A 19403-nucleotide genomic window follows, 5' to 3' on the forward strand; every position below is an offset into this window, starting at 1 on the left:
CCCTAACAACAATGTAAAATTCGGAATATGATTCCTCTCATTGACAAATGTGACATTGGTTTATTCAACACAAAGTGCTATTTTTGGTTTGCACTTAGCTTTCATTAAGACACTGAAGCACCAATTCCTTCAGACCCTGTATATTGCCGGAGGAGCCAAAAGAGATATCAGGCTGAGGACTTCTCTTGTTGAGGCACTTTTACGATTGTAGAAACATTTTATAGACAATTGTTTGTTGCTCCTGACTGGTGGCCAGCAGCATTTCAGAAATCTGTTGCTTTCCTTTCATCTCGCGTTTCTAACCTTGTAAATTCAGACAAAAATCTCGTATTTTACAATCGGGGTCAAACTTAATAAGCATCCCAAGTCTTGCAGTGTGTAAACAGTATATTATCATCCAACCTTTAATGACATTTACAATAGACTGATTTAATCAGCACTTGATGTTGTCATAGTTGACCACGAGGATAAACAATGTTAAGGGGATTTGTAATTAAGTCATGCTGCATATAAACTTCGCAGAAGTTTCAAATAACAGTACTCTTGTGGCCTGGTATGATAATGAGTATTGTGAGGTTCAATGATAGTAAGTATTATTCTTCATTCATGGGATGTGTGCGTCACTGGTCAGGCCAGCATTCACTATCCATTCCTAATTGCCCCAGAGGGCAGTTAAATGTCAACCACATTGTTGTGGTCTTGAGTCACATCCAGCCAGACCAGGTAAGGATGGCAGCTTCCTTGCTAAAAGGACATTAGTTTGTTTTCCAAACAGTGAACACCGATTTCATGGTCATCATTAGACTCTCAACACCAGAATTTTACTGGATTCACATTCTACCATCAGTCACAATGAGATTCAAACCTGTGTTCCCAAAACATTCCCAGGTTCTTGGGATTAATAGTCTAGCGATAACACCAATAGATCTTCACAGACATGCATTTTAATGGAGGTAGACAATCTCAAAATCTTAAAGAAATGTTTTGACTTTGGATTACTTTCTGTTTACTATATAGTTCATTACAGAGCCACTGGGATTCTACGGTATCAGTTATTGTTAATACATTCTGCATCCTATTGCATTTGTTTTCTCTCTGAAGCCTGAGAAATACTTTACCCCATGCTTCCCAGTACAAAGATGGGTTATAACAATTCCTGAATTTACATCTGTTAATTTCATTGCAATATCTGGTGCTATGATTAGATTAAATTACTTACAGTGTGGAAACAGGCCCTTCGGCCCAACAAGTCCACACCGACCCGCCGAAGCGCAACCCACCCATTCCCCTACATTTTGCCCGTAGTGTTAGGTAAAGGGGTATTTAGCATGACCAATTCACCTAACCTGCACATCTTTGGACTGTGGGAGGAAACCGGAGCACCCGGAGGAAACCCACACAGACACAGGGAGAATGTGCAAACTCCACACAGTCAGTCGCCTGAGTCGGGAATTGAACCCAGGTCTCTGGCACTGTGAGGCAGCAGTGCGGGTTTCTCAGGGGCAGGAATGGTTGCTGGATGTTCCAGGGTTTAGAGCATTTAAAAAGAATAGGGAGGGGGGAAAAAAGAGGAGGGGTGTAGCACTACTAACCAGAGAGGGTATCACAGCTATGGAAGCTTCCATTGTCGAGGAAAATCTGCCTGCCGAGTCAGTGTGGGTGGAAATTAGGAACAGCAAGGGAGCAGTCCCCTCATTAGGGGTTTACTACAGGCCCCCCAATAGCAGCAGGGAGATTGAAGAAAGCATAGGTCAACAGATTTTGGAAAAGTGTGGACCTAGTAGGGTTGTTGTAATGGGTGACTTTAACTTTCCCAATATTGATTGGAACCTCCTTCGAGCAGAAGATTTGAATGGAGCTGTTTTTGTAAGGTGTGTTCAGGAGGGTTTCCTAACTCAGTATGTTGACAGGCCAATGAGGGGAGAGGCCATTCTAGACTTGGTACTCGGAAACGAGCCGGGGCAGGTATCAGATCTTGTGGTGCGAGAGCCACTTTCTTGTGATCGTGACCACAACTGCCTCACATTTTACATAGCTATGGAGAAGGAGAGGATTAGGCAAAATGGGAGGATATTTAATTGGGGAAGAGGAAACTATGATGCGATTAGACATGCGTTAGGAAACATGGACTGGGAGCAATTGTTCCATGGTAAAGGCACTATAGACATGTGGAGACTTTTTAAGGAATAGTTGTTGTGAGTGATGAATAAATATGTCCCTCTAAGACAGGCAAGAAGGGGTAAGATAAAGGAACTTTGGATGACGAGAGCAGTGGAGCTTCTTGTCAAAAGGAAGAAGGTAACTTACATAAGGTGGAGGAAGCTAGGGCCAAGCTCAGCTCTAGAGGATTACAGGCAGGCGAGGAAGGAGCTCAAAAATGGTCTGAGGAGAGCCAGGAGGAGGCACGAGAAGGGCTTAGCAGAACGGATTAGGGAGAACACGAAGGCATTTTACATTTATGTGAGGAATAAGAGAATGGTCAAAGAAAGAGTAGGGCCGATCAGGGGTAGCATAGGGAATTTGTGTGTGGAGTCTGAGGAGGTAGGGGAAGCCCTAAATTAGTTTTTTGCTTCTGTCTTTACGAAACAAACGAACTTTGTCATAAATGAAACCTTTTGAAGAGCAGGTGTGCATGCTGGAATGAATAGAGATAGAGAAAGCTGATGTGCTGAAAATTTTGTCAAACATTAAGATTGACAAGTCGCCAGGCCCGGACCAGATTTGTCCTCGGCTGCTTCGGGAAACAAGAAATGCAATTGCTTCGCCACTTGCGAAGATCTTTGTATCCTCGCTCTCCACTGGAGTCATACCTGAGGACTGGAGAGAGGCAAATGTAATTCCTCTCTTCAAGAAAGGTAATAGGGAAATCCCCAGCAATTACAGACCAGTAAGTCTCACGTCTGTTGTCTGCAAGGTGTTAGAAAGGATTCTGAGGGATAGGATTTATGACCTTCTGTAAGAGCATGGCTTGATTAAATACAGTCAACATGACTTTGTGAGAGGCAGGTCATGCCTCGCAAACCTTATCGAGATCTTTGAGGGTGTGACTAGAAGAGTTGATGAGGGTCGAGCTGTGAATGTGGTGTATATGGACTTCAGCAAGGCATTTGATAAGGTTCCCCATGGTAGGCTCATTCAGAAGGTCAGAAGGAATTGGATACAGGGGAACTTAGCTGTCTGGATACAGAATTGGCTGGCCAACAGAAGACAGCGAATGGTAGTAGAAGGAAAATATTCTGCCTGGAAGTCAGTGGTGAGTGATGTTCCACAGGGCTCTGTCCTTGGGCCTTTACTGTTTGTAATTTTTATTAATGACTTGGATGAGGGGATCGAAGGATGGGTCAGCAAGTTTGCAGACGACACAAAGGTTGGAGGTGTCGACAGTATAGAGGGCTGTTGTAGGCTGCAGCGGGACATTGATAGGATGCAGAGATGGGCTGAGAGGTGGCAGATGGAGTTCAACTTGGATAAATGCAAGATGATGCATTTTGTAAGGTTGAATTTGAAAGCTGAGTACAGGATTAAGGATAAGATGCTTGGCAGCGTGGATAAACAGAGGGATCTTGGTGTGCAGGCACATAGATCCCTTAAAATGGCCACCCAAGTGGACAAGGTTGTTAAGAAATCATATGGTATTTTGGCATTCATTAACAGGGGGATTGAGTTTCAAGAGTCGTGAGATCTTGTTGCAGCTCCATAACACTTTGGTTAGACCGCACTTGGAATACTGCGCCCAGTTCTGGTCACCCTATTATAGGAAAGATGTGGATGCTTTGGAGAGGGTTCAGAGGAGGTTTACCAGGATGCTGCCTGGACTGGAGGGCTTATCTTATGAAGAGAGGTTGACTGAGCTCGGACTTTTTCCATTGGAGAAAAGGAGGAGGAGAGGGGACCTAATTGAGGTATACAAGATAATGAGAGGCATAGATAGAGTCGATAGCCAGAGACTATTTCCCAGGGCAGAAATGGCTAACATGAGGGGTCATAGTTTTAAGCTGGTTAGAGGAGAGTATAGAGGAGATGTCAGAGGCGGGTTCTTGACACAGAGAGTTGTGAGAGCATGGAATGCGTTGCCAGCAGCAGTTGTGGAACAAGGTCATTGGGGACATTTAAGAGACTGCTGGACATGTATATTGTCACAGAAATTTGAGGGTGCGTACATGAGGATCAGTGGTCAGCACAACATCGTCGACTGAAGGGCTTGTTCTGTGCTGTACTGTTCTATGTTCTATGTTCTATCTAACTGTGGTGTTCTTTTGACTTGACTTGCATATTACTTTTCAAATAGCAACAACTTTGACTCTAGAATGAAGAGCTTGCAATATACAATTCCCCTTTTCTTTTTGGATTACTTTAAGAACCCTGTCATTATTCATTTTCAATCTGTTTCAATTGCAGTGTAACTCAATTGCCTCCAGTCATTTGCTTCCTTCACTGCTCAGAACAACCCGTTTCTGCATCTATTCAATGCTTAACCATAAATAACACTTAGACATTCTGAGGTGGATTTTCTGCCTCTTGACTGTTAATTTAAAATGACCTCTTAACACCGGCACAATTTTACAGTTACATAAAAATGTTTCCATCTGGTTAACTGTCATTTTTGTAATTTTTATCCTCTGTTTAATACCTTTCTTATTTCAATCATTATTAGATGACCCAAGTGAGCACTAACTTATCTTATTTCCATATGTTTCATTGATAGCTAAATTTAGGAGAGGAACTGTGAATATATTTGTTGCTGTACATACATAATAAAGTTAAAATTTTACAATTTTGGGTGCATTCACATCAAATTCATAACGGACTCCCTTTTCAAATCACCAACAAGGTAAAAAGAAGCAAAAGAGATGAAGTAAATGTTTTTAACTCATAATTAGTTGACAGTTAAGACCAGGTTATAAACAATAGATGATGGCTGAAGGAATGAAATATTGACATAACAATTTTTTTTCCCCATTGAAAAGATATTGATATTAAAATCCTAATTCAAATAATTTACAACATGAACTGATGTTTGGTAATAGTGCATATCCAGCTGTACCACAGCCACATAAAGGGAATCAGATTTGGATAAACAATCATTTTGTTTCCTACAGAAGCTCAGACTTATAATGGTCAGTTATATATGCTCAGATGACTAACGTGATCTGAACTACTTAGAATCTCTCACTTTGCTTAAAAATGCATTTTTTAGCTTCTTTAACTTCAGTTGTTTCTCAAAATTGAATGCTTGTTGCTTTTAAATTACAAATCATTTTCTCTCTCACTTCAAAATGAACTTTCCTACTCCCTCTCAAAAGGGTATTTAGTATTAAGAGTATTAGAGTTAGTTAAATAAGCTAAAAAAAGATTCAGATCCATATAATATTGACTTTTCCAAAAGTTTTGGATCTGATGCACAAGTACCAGGCGATTGTAACAGTCAGAATTTGTCAAAAGTATTGAAAAAAATCTGTCTGTAGATAATTGAAAGATTTATGAACAAATATTGAAAGAAAATCCACAGTTGCCCTTTGCTCAAATAGCTTTTCAAAAAATGGACAGCAAAATTTGTTGTCCTGAAACAGTTCATTGATTATTTCAAGTCAAAATTATTTCTCTTCACAGGTGCGTCTTGAATGGCCGACTGACCTTGCTGTTAACCCCATTGATAATTCGCTCTACGTGCTTGACAACAACATTGTACTGCAGGTCTCAGAAACCAGTCGTGTGCGGATTGTCGCAGGCCGGCCTATCCACTGCCAGGTACCAGGCATCAACCATTTTCCAATGAGCAAAGTGGCTATTCACTCTACTCTGGAGTCAGCCAGAGCTATTGCTGTTTCTCACAGTGGAGTGCTGTACATAGCAGAGACAGATGAGAGAAAGATCAACCGCATACAACAGGTCACTACCAATGGTGAGATCTTCATATTTGCCGGCACATCAACAGAATGTGACTGCAAGATTGATCCCAACTGCAACTGTTTCTCAGGTAATGCTGTAATCAGTCAAGATTTGTTAAGAAACTATTTAGTAATCCAGTGATTTGTGGTTACATTACATTTACATGCCATCCTTCTCAACATGTCCATGCTAAAGTTTATGCTTAATAAGCCATATGATGTTTAGCTACACTTCTATGAAATGAATTGAATGGCTGAAAAGTACTTGTTTGTTGAATGAGGTCCATTCCTATCAATGGAAATTCTAGTTCTGAATAATCCAATAATTTGGGAAATTAAAAACTAAATGGCAAATGTTTATTATCCAAACAATAAAAACAAGAAATGCTTTTCTTTTCATCAATTCACACAGTAATTGGAAATATTCTTTCAATCTGGTTATAAAATTCTCACTTTTTTTCTATGAAACTATTTCCCATCAGACTTTCCTAACTGCAATCTCTTCCCCATTCTCCTTTCCTTCCCACTTTGAGCTTCAAAAAAGATGAATCATGGTTGGTTCAAACATTCATAATGATCACACCAGAATCTATGATAGTCTGTTCCTTTACTGTCAACAGCAGTGTAACATGTTATTGCATATTTTTATGGAGATAGATTTATAATTAAATTGCCCAGTTTAAAAACAAGTTGTGTAGTTTGAATCTTTTTAATCTATAACGTTCTTTCTCAGTATCCATTTAGATTAGATTAGATTACTTACAGTGTGGAAACAGGCCCTTCGGCCCAACAAGTCCACACCGCCCCACCGAAGCGCAACCCACCAATACCCCTACATTTACCCCTTACCTAACACTGCGGGCAATTTAGGATGGCCAATTCACCTGACCTGCACATCTTTGGACTGTGGGAGGAAACCGGAGCACCCGGAGGAAACCCACACAGACACGGGGAGAATGTGCAAACTCCACACAGTTAGTCACCTGAGGCGGGAATTGAACCCGGATCTCTGGCGCTGTGAGGCAGCAGTGCTAACCACTGTGCCACCGTGCCGCCCTCTAATCTGATCAGATTTTGATCAGATGTTTTCTGATAATTTGGACAGAAGACACAGGTGGCAGTCCAGATTTATCCCACTATATTTTTAAGGCTGGATCTATTGAACATTGTAGTGGAGAAGAATTAATGTTGATTAAGTTTGTCAAGTTTTGGAAACGCCAAAACTATTGTGGACAAAGATCATGATCTTAGTTCTGAGAATTGCTTTCCTTCCAATAAGTATTTATATAATCATAAATATTTCCACATCATAATAATCAAAATTAAGAATAAAAATAATCCCCTATTGGAGTTAAGCTTATAAGGTTGAATGCAATATCGAATTTCATTTGTTTTTGATGTTAACATTTCTTAATGTTTTAATGACGTCACTGCAATAATTCATTTTACACTGAATCCATCTTACAGATTCTCTAATTTTATTTGTTTCACAGGCATAAGAATATATTTCCCTTTAAGTGTTAAAACTAGGCCATTGATGCAGCCCAGTATTTTTCTAGTGATTCAACAGTTGCCAATCCTGAGAACCTAGGTGGGATTGATAAGGTCAAGGTTTGTTTTATATTGTTGTGTCTAATGTGGCACAGATTAAAAGTGGAACTAAGTCTAATGACCTGTAATCACTCAGCTCATCATTTCTATTTCTGCGACTCTCCAATCCTCGTTAGGTTCATTGGAAAAACTTGTATCAAGTAGTACCTCTGTTAGTAACTCTGGAGCCGAAAGAAAATTTTGCTCTTCGGTTATGTCAGAATTGCAGACATTATTTTGCACCTAACCAGAACGTGTAAGCTATAGGAAATGATTTCTCCAACTATTTTGCCATATTTGGATATCTAGTACACATCTACGTGACCATGGAATGTGACTGAGATCACCACCTGTTTCCTGGAAGCGTTGCATGATTGGTGAACATTAAGATGTTTCATCAGCACAGATTTGAAAACTGTCATTGAAATTGTTCCAATTACTTAATTTTTAATTTAGACAATTGTTTGAGATATATTTGTAGTTTCCTCTTTATTCTTGGAAAGAGGAGCTTGAAATGCATCCAACTACCCCAAATCCTTTGCAAATGGCTTCTGCATGTTAGGAGATTTACTTGAAATAAGGGAGGTAGCACGTAGTAGATCATTACCACTTCTCACAGTAATGTGCATCATGGCTTAAGAACTTACAGATGAGATTCAGGGGAATCAGTTATTATATCTGTTATAGAAATGATGACGTTGCACATAATCAGATTATAAAAGAGTATTAGAGTGAAGATATTACATTGTAAGGAATTTGCCAAACTATTTAGATTTTTGTTACATATTAGAAGAAAAAGGCATCCGTTTTATCACTTGTTGCTCTCATTATTTTTTGAATGTATCTTTTGTATTACTCCATTCTCACTCTTCCTTATCCCTGACCACATGGTGGTCTCACCCCACGCCTAATTTTACAAGAGTGAGAATTAACCAGCACACCCCACAATTAGGTCTTTATGGAAATTGATCCCATCTTGTTCCCATGCTTACATATATGACTAGAAGGCTCCAAATTCAGTATGTGGCATGTGCTGTGTAAACTGCTGTCAACTGGCATGACAGTAGTGGGTGATACATAGATAGGTTTGCTGCTCCTGATTTCTGTCCAGTGATCCGTACAGTGTAATGTTTGTGCATGAACAACAGGTAAAAACAGGATCAGGTTCATCTGTCATGCCATCCTCATTTAAGCAGCTGTCAGCATATGCCTTTGGGGTTGACATATAAAGAATGGCTAGTTAGTCAGAAGTGCTGGAGGACTGGTTGTGTATACAGAATGAAACGCATTCAAGGATCAGAAGAAAAGGGAATAAAATTGAAATAGCGTTGTGATTGTATTTCCATGATGCAAAGCTGTGGTCTATTTTAAATGACTGGCATGAAACTGTCAAAGAGTGAAACAGATTTCTTTGTACTCTGGGTGATATAATACAGTAAGTTTGATAAAATATTGCCTGTGGGTTTAAGCTACTTATAGACGTTGCTGAGTTGTATTTCCTTCTAACCGTAGAAAAATAATTACACCTCAAGTTTCAAATTAAAAGCTGTAATACTTCGTACAGCAGATCTGTTAGCGTAGTTATGTATCATTTATAAGCAAGGAGATGAATTGTTCCATTGGCTGTAGCCTGTGTTGATATTGCAGCCAAATATAAATGGTGGTTTGTTCACCACATTTCACTACACTGTATACAATCTCTCCTTTATCCCTCCTGAAGGTTGTCACTTGCCTGCAAGTCTTTGCTCCAAATGGTTCACAGACATACTCTGATAGACTGTTGAAATAAGTATTCTTTACCAGTAAGCACAGCAGGATGTGGTCAAACGGCCTTGTGAGGCCAGAAATAAGCATTCGTAACAGTGGGCTCTGTGATTATGACCATGAGGATTATCAAATCAAAACAATTTCTTGCTATCATCCTCACTCCAAAGAAGGCTATATTTCTCAATGAAATATTTCGATATCATAAGGTATACTCTCATAATTTTTCAATAAACTGCTGCAGAACTAGTTGAAGTACTACCAAAGTACTTGATCAAACAGAATTGGCTTCAGCCCCTGTGTGCAATGAAGGAAATAGCAGCCCAGGGTTCTGATGCCTGCACTGAAACGCTCATAGCCAAATTTAATGTCGAGTTTGATTCCCATTAAAATGTCAAATAACCTGCTGATGTTTGCTGTTCAGCTTTTCACCAAAAGAATGAACACTTTGTGCTCTGCTACCATTCGCCATTCTGACCCCCAGCAAGTGTCCACACTTTGAGAAAATTGCAAGTGGCTAAATTCTAAAAGCCATAAATAGTGAAGGAAGCATGAAAGTAGGGACCAGAAGAGTTAGTTTCAAGTCCTGCTCTAGAATTTGATGGTCAAATTCTTAACACATTCCAAACGCAGCCAAACTGCTTGCATATCAACCTGTAAATACTTCAAATCAGATGCTGATAGTAGGTAGCAGAAGTGAGAGAGATTCCTGGTCAGCCATGGTATGGCAAGAAAGGCCTCGACAATCACTGTTCGTTGTTGTTGCTGATAATATACATGCACATGTGGTCACAGCAACACAGTGAGAGAAACAAAGCTCACTCACTTCAATAATTTCAGTCCGAGACAAGATCTGAATCAGTAGTGTCATTTATTTTACTCTTGCAAGAGGGTGTGGTGTCCACTGTCCACAAGGCAGGGACATACACACACTGAATTCAACTAGTACACAACATTTATGTAATTTGGTTCCTATTCTCTCCTCCCATTGCTTCTCCTCTGTTTACATCTCCCACCTCTCTCAGACCGGCGCCCATTACTCTTGTTCATCTCTTGCCTTATCCGGCCTTATCTGTGACAAAATGCTTATTTCTGGCCTCACAAGGCCGTTTGACCACATCCTGCTGTGGTCCATTGTTAGGTATATCCTCCCTTACTTGTTATGACCTCATGACTTCTTGATTGTGGTTTGATCTTGTTTTTGCAGAAGCAGGAAACAGATGCTTATAACTACTGTTTGTATAGGCATACCTAGCTTAACCCCTCCCCTCACAGCACCTTATCTATTTGTCTGTAACATCTATCATTCTTTGCATGCACATTTCAGCTAATACAAAAACAATTATATATTTTCTTCACATAGTTTCCATTCTTGTTGACTCAGCTCTTGGCCATTCTGGTGCGAGTGCATTTACCTTGCATAAGTAAATATGATTGCAGAAGTAACACTACTCTACCTATATCCCACAACAGGATAAAGTTGACTGGGTAGGTGCCTGGATCAGATTGGTGCCAACAGCATGGGGTTTGATCCTCTTTTAGTTGTTGCAGATACAGGACCTGCTCTACTTTTCTACCTTTAGTAACAGTCAACTGCTTTCCGGAGAAGGTAAAAACAATGACTGCAGATGCTGGAAACCAGATTCTGGATTAGTGGTGCTGGAAAAGCACAGCAGTTCAGACAGCATCAGAGGAGCAGTAAAATTGACGTTTCGGGCAAAAGCCCTTCATCAGGAATACAGGCAGAATGCCTGAAGGGTGGAGAGATAAATGAGAGGAGGGGGTGGGGGAGGGGAGAAAGTAGCATAGAGTACAATGGGTGGATGGGGGTGGGATGAAGGTGATAGGTTAGAGAGGAAGGTAGAGTGGATAAGTGGAAAAAAAGATAGGCAGGTAAGACTAGTCATGGGGACAGTGCTGAGCTGGAAGTTTGGAACTGGGGTGAGGTGGGGGAAGGGAAATGAGGAAACAGTTGAAGTCCACATTGATGCCCTGGGGTTGAAGTGTTCCGAGGTGGAAGATGAGGAGTTCTTCATCCAGGCATCAGGTGGTGAGGGAGCGGCGGTGAAGGAGGCCCAGGACCTCCATGTCCTCAGAGTGGGAGGGGGAGTTGAAATGTTGGGCCACAGGGCGGTGTGGTTGATTGGTGCGGGTGTCAATGTGGACTTCAGCAGTTTCCTCATTTCCTCTTCCCCCACCTCACCCCAGTTCCAAACTTCCAGCTCAGCACTGTCCCCATGACTTGTCCTACCTGCCTATCTTCTTTTCCACCTATCCAGTCCACCATCCTCTCTGATCTATCACCTTCATCCCCACCCCCACTCACCCATTGTACTCTATGCTACTTTCTCCCCAACCCCCACCCTCCTCTCATTTATCTCTCCACCCTTCAGACTCTCTGCCTTTATTCATGACGAAGGGCTTTTGCCCAAAACGTTGATTTTACTGCTCCTCGGATGCTGCCTGAACTGCTGTGCATTTCCAGCATCACTAATCCAGAATATGCCTTCCTGAGAAGAAGAATAGAAAAGCTGATACTTATTAATCATAATCTAAACAGATTCTCAAACTAATAGCTATAGAATAAACTGGTCCTCTACAGCTGATGTGAAGTACTGGGTGTTTGCTGGGGATGGGGAAAAGAACAGAGAGGACTGTAGCTTTGAATGAGTTAGAGGCATTTCCTATGAACTCTACTTTTCTCCAAAATATATCATCAGGTTTGCATGGATGCTAAGATTTATTCCAATGGTCCCTAGTTCTAGATTATTAATATCATCATATCTCCTTCATTCCCTAGGTGATGGCAGCTATGCCAAAGATGCAAAGTTGAAAACACCAACCTCCTTGGCTGTTTCTCCAGATGGCACATTATATATAGCGGACCTTGCCAATATCCGCATCCGAGCTGTGAGCAGGAATAAACCACGCTACAATCACTTGAATGTATATGAAGTGGCTTCACCAGCAGATCAAGAGCTGTATCTCTTTAATGTTAATGGGACCCACTTGAATACCTTGAATCTAATAACAGGGGATTATGTTTACAACTTCAGCTACACCAATGAGGGTGATCTTAGCTCCATCACTGGCAACAATGGCGATTCACTACATATTCGGAGAGATGCTAATGGTGTACCTCTCTGGCTCGTGGTGCCTGGTGGTCAGGTATATTGGCTCACTATCAGCAACAATGGGGCCTTGAAAAGAGTATCTGCCAAGGGCCTTGACTTAGCAATGATGACATACCATGGCAACACCGGTCTGCTAGCAACAAAGAACAATGAAAATGGCTGGACAACAGTTTACGAGTAAGATATTGTTAGTGTTGCTAATATTTTTGATTTCTGTTTATAAAGTTTACTTGCTGCAATAAATAGAGTCACATATTTTTGGACTGCAAATATTGCAATATAAAAGTTCACAATTAACATTTGGGAATTAATTTTAATCCACACTACCTGTGTATAACAGGATGAGTGAAGGGTTGGGAGAGCCTATAAATTGAAGTATAGTGCCTTTTGAATCCATTTTCACTGAAGTCCAGTTGGCCATCATTTTAACTGCTGATTGCAGTTTGGTGGCTTGATGCCTGTCAGGTACCCCATGGCAATAGGTCCAAATCAGACAACAAGACCTCTAATGCACTTTAACCCAAGAAAGCCACTCCCAGGTGAATACACAATGGAAGCAGTACCTATGAATACTGGGAATCTAAAATAAAAATAGAAAATACTGTAAAACACAGCAGGTCTGGTAACATTTGTGGAGAAAGAAAAACAGAATTAACAGTTCAGGTCATGACTATTTGTCAAACTTGAAAGGTAATTCTGTTTTTTTTTCACAGGTGTTGCATAACCTGCTGAGTACTGCCAGAATTTTCTATATTTACACCAGGTTAGTGGCTGTCTAAAAGAATGAAAAGCCCCCTCGCCCCAGTTTAAGTGAAAAAGAGTTCCTTTTCTGGACCTCCATTCATGCCAAAGATAGTTCTGCACCTTCCACGTGCTCTTATTGATCTCTCATGGCTTTATTTGAGCTTGCCAGTCTCTGTTCATATAAATTACTCAGTATTGTTTTTTCTGGATTTTTCCCCAATTTTTGGGCCTTAATTAAGAGTTGAAAGTCATCCAGCAACACCTGCCGTAAGTCAGTCTTTTTTAGATTACTTACAGTGTGGAAACAGGTCCTTCGGCTCAACAAGTCCACACCGACCCTCCGAAGCGCAACCCACCCATACATTTACCCCTTCACCTAACACTATGGGCAATTTGGCATGGCCAATTCACCTGGCATGCACATCTTTGGATTGTGGGAGGAAACTGGAGGCACCCGGAGGAAACCCACACAGACACGGGGAAAACGTGCAAACTCCACACAGTCAGTCGCCTGAGACGGGAATTGAACCTGGGTCTCTGGCGCTGTGAGGCAGCAGTGCTAACCACTGTGCCACCCTCTACACATGTTAGTATTTTAATTTTTTGCATAACAAGATACTGACATTATCAAAGTAGAGGAAACTGGGTGTCAGGACCAGACAAAATAGGGCAAGTACCATATATAATTGAGTAATGGACAAATTTTTTGACTACTTTTGAAGGTTAAATTTATGAGGTCGAATATTACATGGATGCTAAATTTGAGGGCCTGGAATTCAATCCCGTCAAAATTCATACCACATCATTAGCAGACGTCCAATTGATCTCTAAGTGAATAAAGAAGAAAAACAATGACTTATAGTAATTCTGAAAACCCAGAATGGAACACAACGGCCAGCAGACTGGAAGACCAGGAACAGAGCAGAACAACCAGCAGACTGGAAACTGGAGCAGGACGTGACGGCCAGCACACTGACTCATAACGTTGATCTGTTATCTCTGAAGAACTAGGGTTGATTTTTACATGAGATATATGCAAAATTCCAAGTTATTTAGTCAAAAATAGGGCGTTGACTTTTACACGAGATTGACTATTACTCAAGTATATACGGTAACTAAATTTCTCCGTAACCAATCTTATTGAAGGATTATGAAATTAATAGTGCAAAGATTGAGTTGATAGCTTAATTTGGGAGCATCAATTAAATATTAAATCAGGTAGAGAAAAAGAAATACAGGGAGGGGGAGGAAGATCCAATGAAGAGAGAAAACAAATAGGAAGGAAAACAAAACCAAAAACAGAAAATGCTGGAAAAATTCAGCAAGTCTGGCAGCATCTGTGGAGTGAAAGCAGAGTTAACACTTGGTGTCCAGAGACCCTTCTTGAGAACAAAATAGAAATAGGAAAAAAATAGTAGAACAGAAGTAGGAAGGAAAACTAAATTTAACCACAAGTTTAAAGAAATAAACACTAATGTGAATGCTGGGAATTTGAACCTTGAGCTTTGCAATTTCAAAATCCCCAATAATATTTAGAACATGAAGGAATAAAATTCCACACGTGAAATAGTTAATGTTTGGTACGAGAGGGGTTACTTAATAATAATTAAGAGTTATGACATTGTAAGAAAGAGTACTTCAATAAGAATTGACAAAGCTGTATTTCCTGAAGTAGGTTTAATTCCAGCAACTTGTACTGTTCAACACATTTTGGATTGTGAGGCTGACAGCAGGATGATGTGTTTGAAAAACTTGTCATGGAGTAGCATATGTAGAACAGCAAGTTTTAAATTGCACTATGAAGTTTCTGAATCACTTGTGAATAAATAGCAGTGAGCACCATTAAACTCATCATTACTGTGACAGCAGATTCTGGCTGATTACCTCAAATATATCTTATGAAAATTCCATCTCCCACCTGTTTATCATTCAAAAAATCCTATATGCTTCTTCATAGCTTTACTTGATGACATCTTCACTTTTGAGGAAGCCCTCCAGTCTTCACATCTTAAACATATTTTGAGAGATTATTACCAATGCCCAAATCTATATCATCCGTACCTGCAGAGAGCAAAAATGGACCAAGCACTGAACCCTGAAATGTAGAACTTCCAATGCTTCTTTAGTCAGACTGAAACCTTTACACTGATGCATCATTTCAGCATCAAAATGCAACATCAGTGCGTGTTAGTTGCTTGTATTTGACCGAAAAAGACTCAGTGTGGTGAAGGTCCTTTTTCTGTGTTGTAGGCCTCCATATTTCTCTTGCTTTATCTCCTTTTTTTTAAGGTTAGATTCTTTAAAGTATGGAAGACCCAATAAGACACACCAACCCTCCGAAGAGTAACCCACTCCCCTATTTTACCCCTGACTAATGCACCTAACACTATGGGCACTTTTGCATGGCCAAGTCACGTGTCCTGCACATCTTTGTTCTGTAGGACAAAGCCAGAGCACCCGGAAAAATCCCACACAGACACAGGGAGAATGTGCAAGCTCCACATAGGCAGTCACCCAAGATGGGAATCAAATCTGGGTTCCTGGCGCTGTGAGGCAGCAGTGCTAACCACTGAGCCTCTGTGCTGCCCCCATCTGACTGATCCTTTCACTCCACTTATTTTGAGAGACACCTCAACAAATGCTTCATGAAATTCATATCCATTTCTACTTCACTCTCTTTTATCTAGCCGCATCAAAAAAAAATCTCTATTTACATCACAAAACCTGCATTAACAAATCAATACCAATTATACTTGATATTTTTCATGTTTTTATTTCAATACAAGTTTCACTTTATAGTATACACTCAATAATTCAGTTATATTGGTGCTGATAACAATAGTATTCTTGATGTAAACAAACAGCAAATTTAGTTTGAGCCATGAAGATTATTTGAGTGAAAAAAAGTAAGCTTCATTTCTTTGCAATTTGACTTACTGCTTGTTGACTAATCTTCTTTCCAGTTAGGAAAATGTGCCACCCACCTTTTCATTTCCTTTCAAAATTACTCTGTTCACAATTTGTTATGGTTACTATTTGTGTGCTTGTGCTTGGCATTCCTAATTATCTGATATATAGATATTCAAGCATGGGTCTGCTGATTTTCAGAGTCCCTGTCATTCATGCTTAAGGTCTGTCAATCATCTGCTAGTACTTGACATTATCAATCTCTCAGCGCTAAGCGTTGGCTTCTTTCCCATCCCTCTAAGTAAAATGAAGCCTTATCCTTCTAACCAATTCAGATTTTCTTCTTTCACTAGCCTCCTTGACCAGAAATGCAACATAAGGTGTTCAAAGTAGTATACAAATGCCACTCAAGCATAATATTATGAACAGATAATCTGTTTGTTCCAAACAAATGAATAATCCAATTCATGACATTTAGAAATGCTCATTAAGTGCAAGGACTTTGATACAGCTAGATGAACATGTTACTGTTTGAGGTAATTCTGGGTCTATTTCATGTGTGCCAAAGGGGTAATTGAGGACCAGAGATCCTTAGGAAAAAAAATTAATGAAATCAAACTAAAAATAACTCTCAGAAAGAAACAGTGACGCCAATCTAATGGCACAGATTCAGATGGATTTGTGTGTAATTAAACAGTAGTCATCCGAACAAACATATTCTTCGGGTTGTATCATAGCTCCTGATATGCAGTTGCATTTGCAAAACAAACTCCTGTGAAAATGTTCAGAAAATGAGAATATAGCACACAATAAAAAGTCTCACTGGCAGGATGTGTTAATAGGAAATGCATTTTCCCTTCTGAACCCATGATTTCCATAAATCATATAATACGGATACATTCTAAATGTCTAGCTATGATTTACAAAAAAATGCAGTTTATTTTCAGAGATCTAACATGCTGCAATTTTTTTCAAGAACTGATTTTCAATTAACAGAAACAGAACAATGTTATGACAAGTGGAATGAAATGTCAGACAGAATATTAACTGTGAGGGAGTTAATATGTAATTCAAAAGATTCAGGACAAGACGTGGAGCTGAATGTCCCCATTTTCAGTGGAAGGGTATTTTAGAATGCGATTCAATGTGTCCAGGCTGCCATGTCTCAGATTGACTTTTCTCATGCAAACATCGATCTTCGGCTTATTAATCATGCAGCCTTAGACTCTGGGCGTCTCCTTTGGGGAATTGAATAGCAGGAAAAATGGAGGTTTTCACCACTATTACGTGATGTTCACACCACTGGCACCATCATTAAATCCCAGCTCCATGACATTCCAGCTGTTGCAAGCTAGGAACTGCCACCCATATGCCTTCCTACATTGTGATCCCAAAAGAAGTGATCAAAATGGCAATATAGTTCCTCACTTTGCTGGCAGGGATTGGGGTGATGGATAGATGGGGTATGAGAGGGGAGGACAGTGCTATCTCCTGCTGACCAGTAAAAGATCTCAAGTCATCAGACCCAGCTAACTTGGTCTGAGAAAGTGGGCAGGTGACTGCAGGTTTTTTGGGTGAAACACCATCCTAGCAAGTGCAGGAAGAAAGTTACTGATCTCTTACTCTCAACAAGGATAGGTTCCATCAGCTAGGAGAAAGTGAGGACTGCAGATGCTGGAGATCAGAGCTGAAAAATGTGTTGCTGGAAAAGCTTCCTGAAGAAGGGCTTATGCCCGAAACGTTGATTCTCCTGCTCCTTGGATGCTGCCTGACCTGCTGTGCTTTTCTAGCAACACATTTTTCAGCTAGGTTCCATCAGCTGCCTGCCTCCCCTCTGGGCTAAAATACAATGCAAGTCACAATGGCTGTCAGAGTCTAAAAAAGCATGAACAGAGTGAGGACTAATTAATGAGGCTAAGATGGAATATTGTGTTCAGTTCTGGTCACCTCATTCTAGGAAGGATGCAAAAGCTTTAGAGAGGGTGCAGACAAGATTTACCACGATGATGCCTAGACTGGAAGGCATGTCTTATGAAGAAAGGTTGAGAGAGCTACAGCTTTTCTCATTGGAGTGAAAAAGAATGATATGATACAGATCTACAAGATGGTGAGAGGCATAAATACAGTGGATAGCCAGAGACTTTTTCCCAGGGCAGAAATGGCTATCATGAGGGGGCATAATTTTAAGGTGAATGGAGGAGGTTTTAGGGAAGATGTAAGTGGTAGGTTCTTTACACAGAAAACGGTGGGTGCAAGGAATGCATTGCCAGCAGTGGTAGCAGAGTCAGATACATTCAGGACATTTAAGTAACTAGGATAGGCACTTGGAAGATCGTAAAATGTTGGATATGTAGGTTAGTTTGATCTTAGAGTAGGATAAAAGGTCAGCACAACATCTTTGGCAAAAGGCCTATACTGTGCTGTCCTGTTTGATGTTCTATATTCTATATTTCGGAGACATGGCTACAGCATGGACAGGAATGGTTTTTGCAGGTTCTGAAGTTTAGATGCTTCAGTAAGAACAGGGAAGGTGGTAAAAGAGAGGGAGGTGTGACATTGTTAGTCAAGGTCAGTATTACGGTGGCAGAAAGGACGTTTGATGAGGACTCGACTACTGAGGTTGTATTGACTGAGGTTAGAAACAGGCAAGGCAAGTTCACCCTGTTGGGAATTAACCATAGGCCTCTGAAAGGTTCCAGAGATGTAGAGGAAAGGATTGTAAAGATGATTCTGCATAAGAGCGAAAGTAACAGGGTAGTTGTTATGGGGATTTTAACTTTCCAAATATTGATTGGAAACGCTGTAGTTCGAGTACTTTAGATAGGTCAGTTTTTGTCCAATGTGTGCAAGAGGGTTTCCTGACATAGTATATAGACAATCCAACAAGGGGTGAGACGACATTGGATTTGAAAGTGGGTAATGATCCAGGTCAGGTATTAGATTTGGAGGTAGGTGATAGTGACCACAATTTGGTTATGTTTACTTCAGTGATGAAAAGGGATTGGTATATACTGCAGGGCAAGAGATATAGCTGGGGGAGAGGCAATTATGATGCGATTAGGCAAGATTTAGGATGCAAAGGATGGGGAAGGAAACTGCAGGGATGGGCACAATCGAAATGTAAAGCTTATTCAAGAAACATCTACTGCGTGTCCTTGATAAGTATGCACCTGTCAGGCAGGAAGGAAGTGGTTGAGCAAGGGAACCGTGGTTTACTAACGAATATGGATTTCTTGTCAAGAGGAAGCAGGAGGCTTATATTAGGATGAGACATGATGGCTCAGTTATGGTGCTTGAGAGTTACAAGTTAGCCAAGAAGGACCTAAAGAGAGAGCTAAGAAGATCCAGGAGGGGACATGGGAAGTCTTTGGCAGGT

The 19403-nt window shown here is 40.4% G+C and overlaps 1 protein-coding gene across 5 annotated transcripts in view; it reads left to right on the forward strand.

Annotated features, from left to right (window-relative positions):
- tenm1 (teneurin transmembrane protein 1) overlaps window positions 1-19403 on the forward strand; it is a 2368941-nt gene that overhangs the window by 2287069 nt on the left and 62469 nt on the right. For all 5 annotated transcript variants that reach the window (XM_072595290.1, XM_072595294.1, XM_072595295.1 and 2 more), the window contains 2 exons: window positions 5611-5977; window positions 12043-12553. In XM_072595290.1, coding sequence (XP_072451391.1) covers window positions 5611-5977; window positions 12043-12553 — 878 coding nt within the window. The remainder of the gene's footprint in view (window positions 1-5610; window positions 5978-12042; window positions 12554-19403) is intronic.

Source organism: Chiloscyllium punctatum, chromosome 25 (assembly GCF_047496795.1).
Source record: "Chiloscyllium punctatum isolate Juve2018m chromosome 25, sChiPun1.3, whole genome shotgun sequence".
In the NCBI taxonomy this organism is placed as follows: Eukaryota; Metazoa; Chordata; class Chondrichthyes; order Orectolobiformes; family Hemiscylliidae; genus Chiloscyllium; species Chiloscyllium punctatum.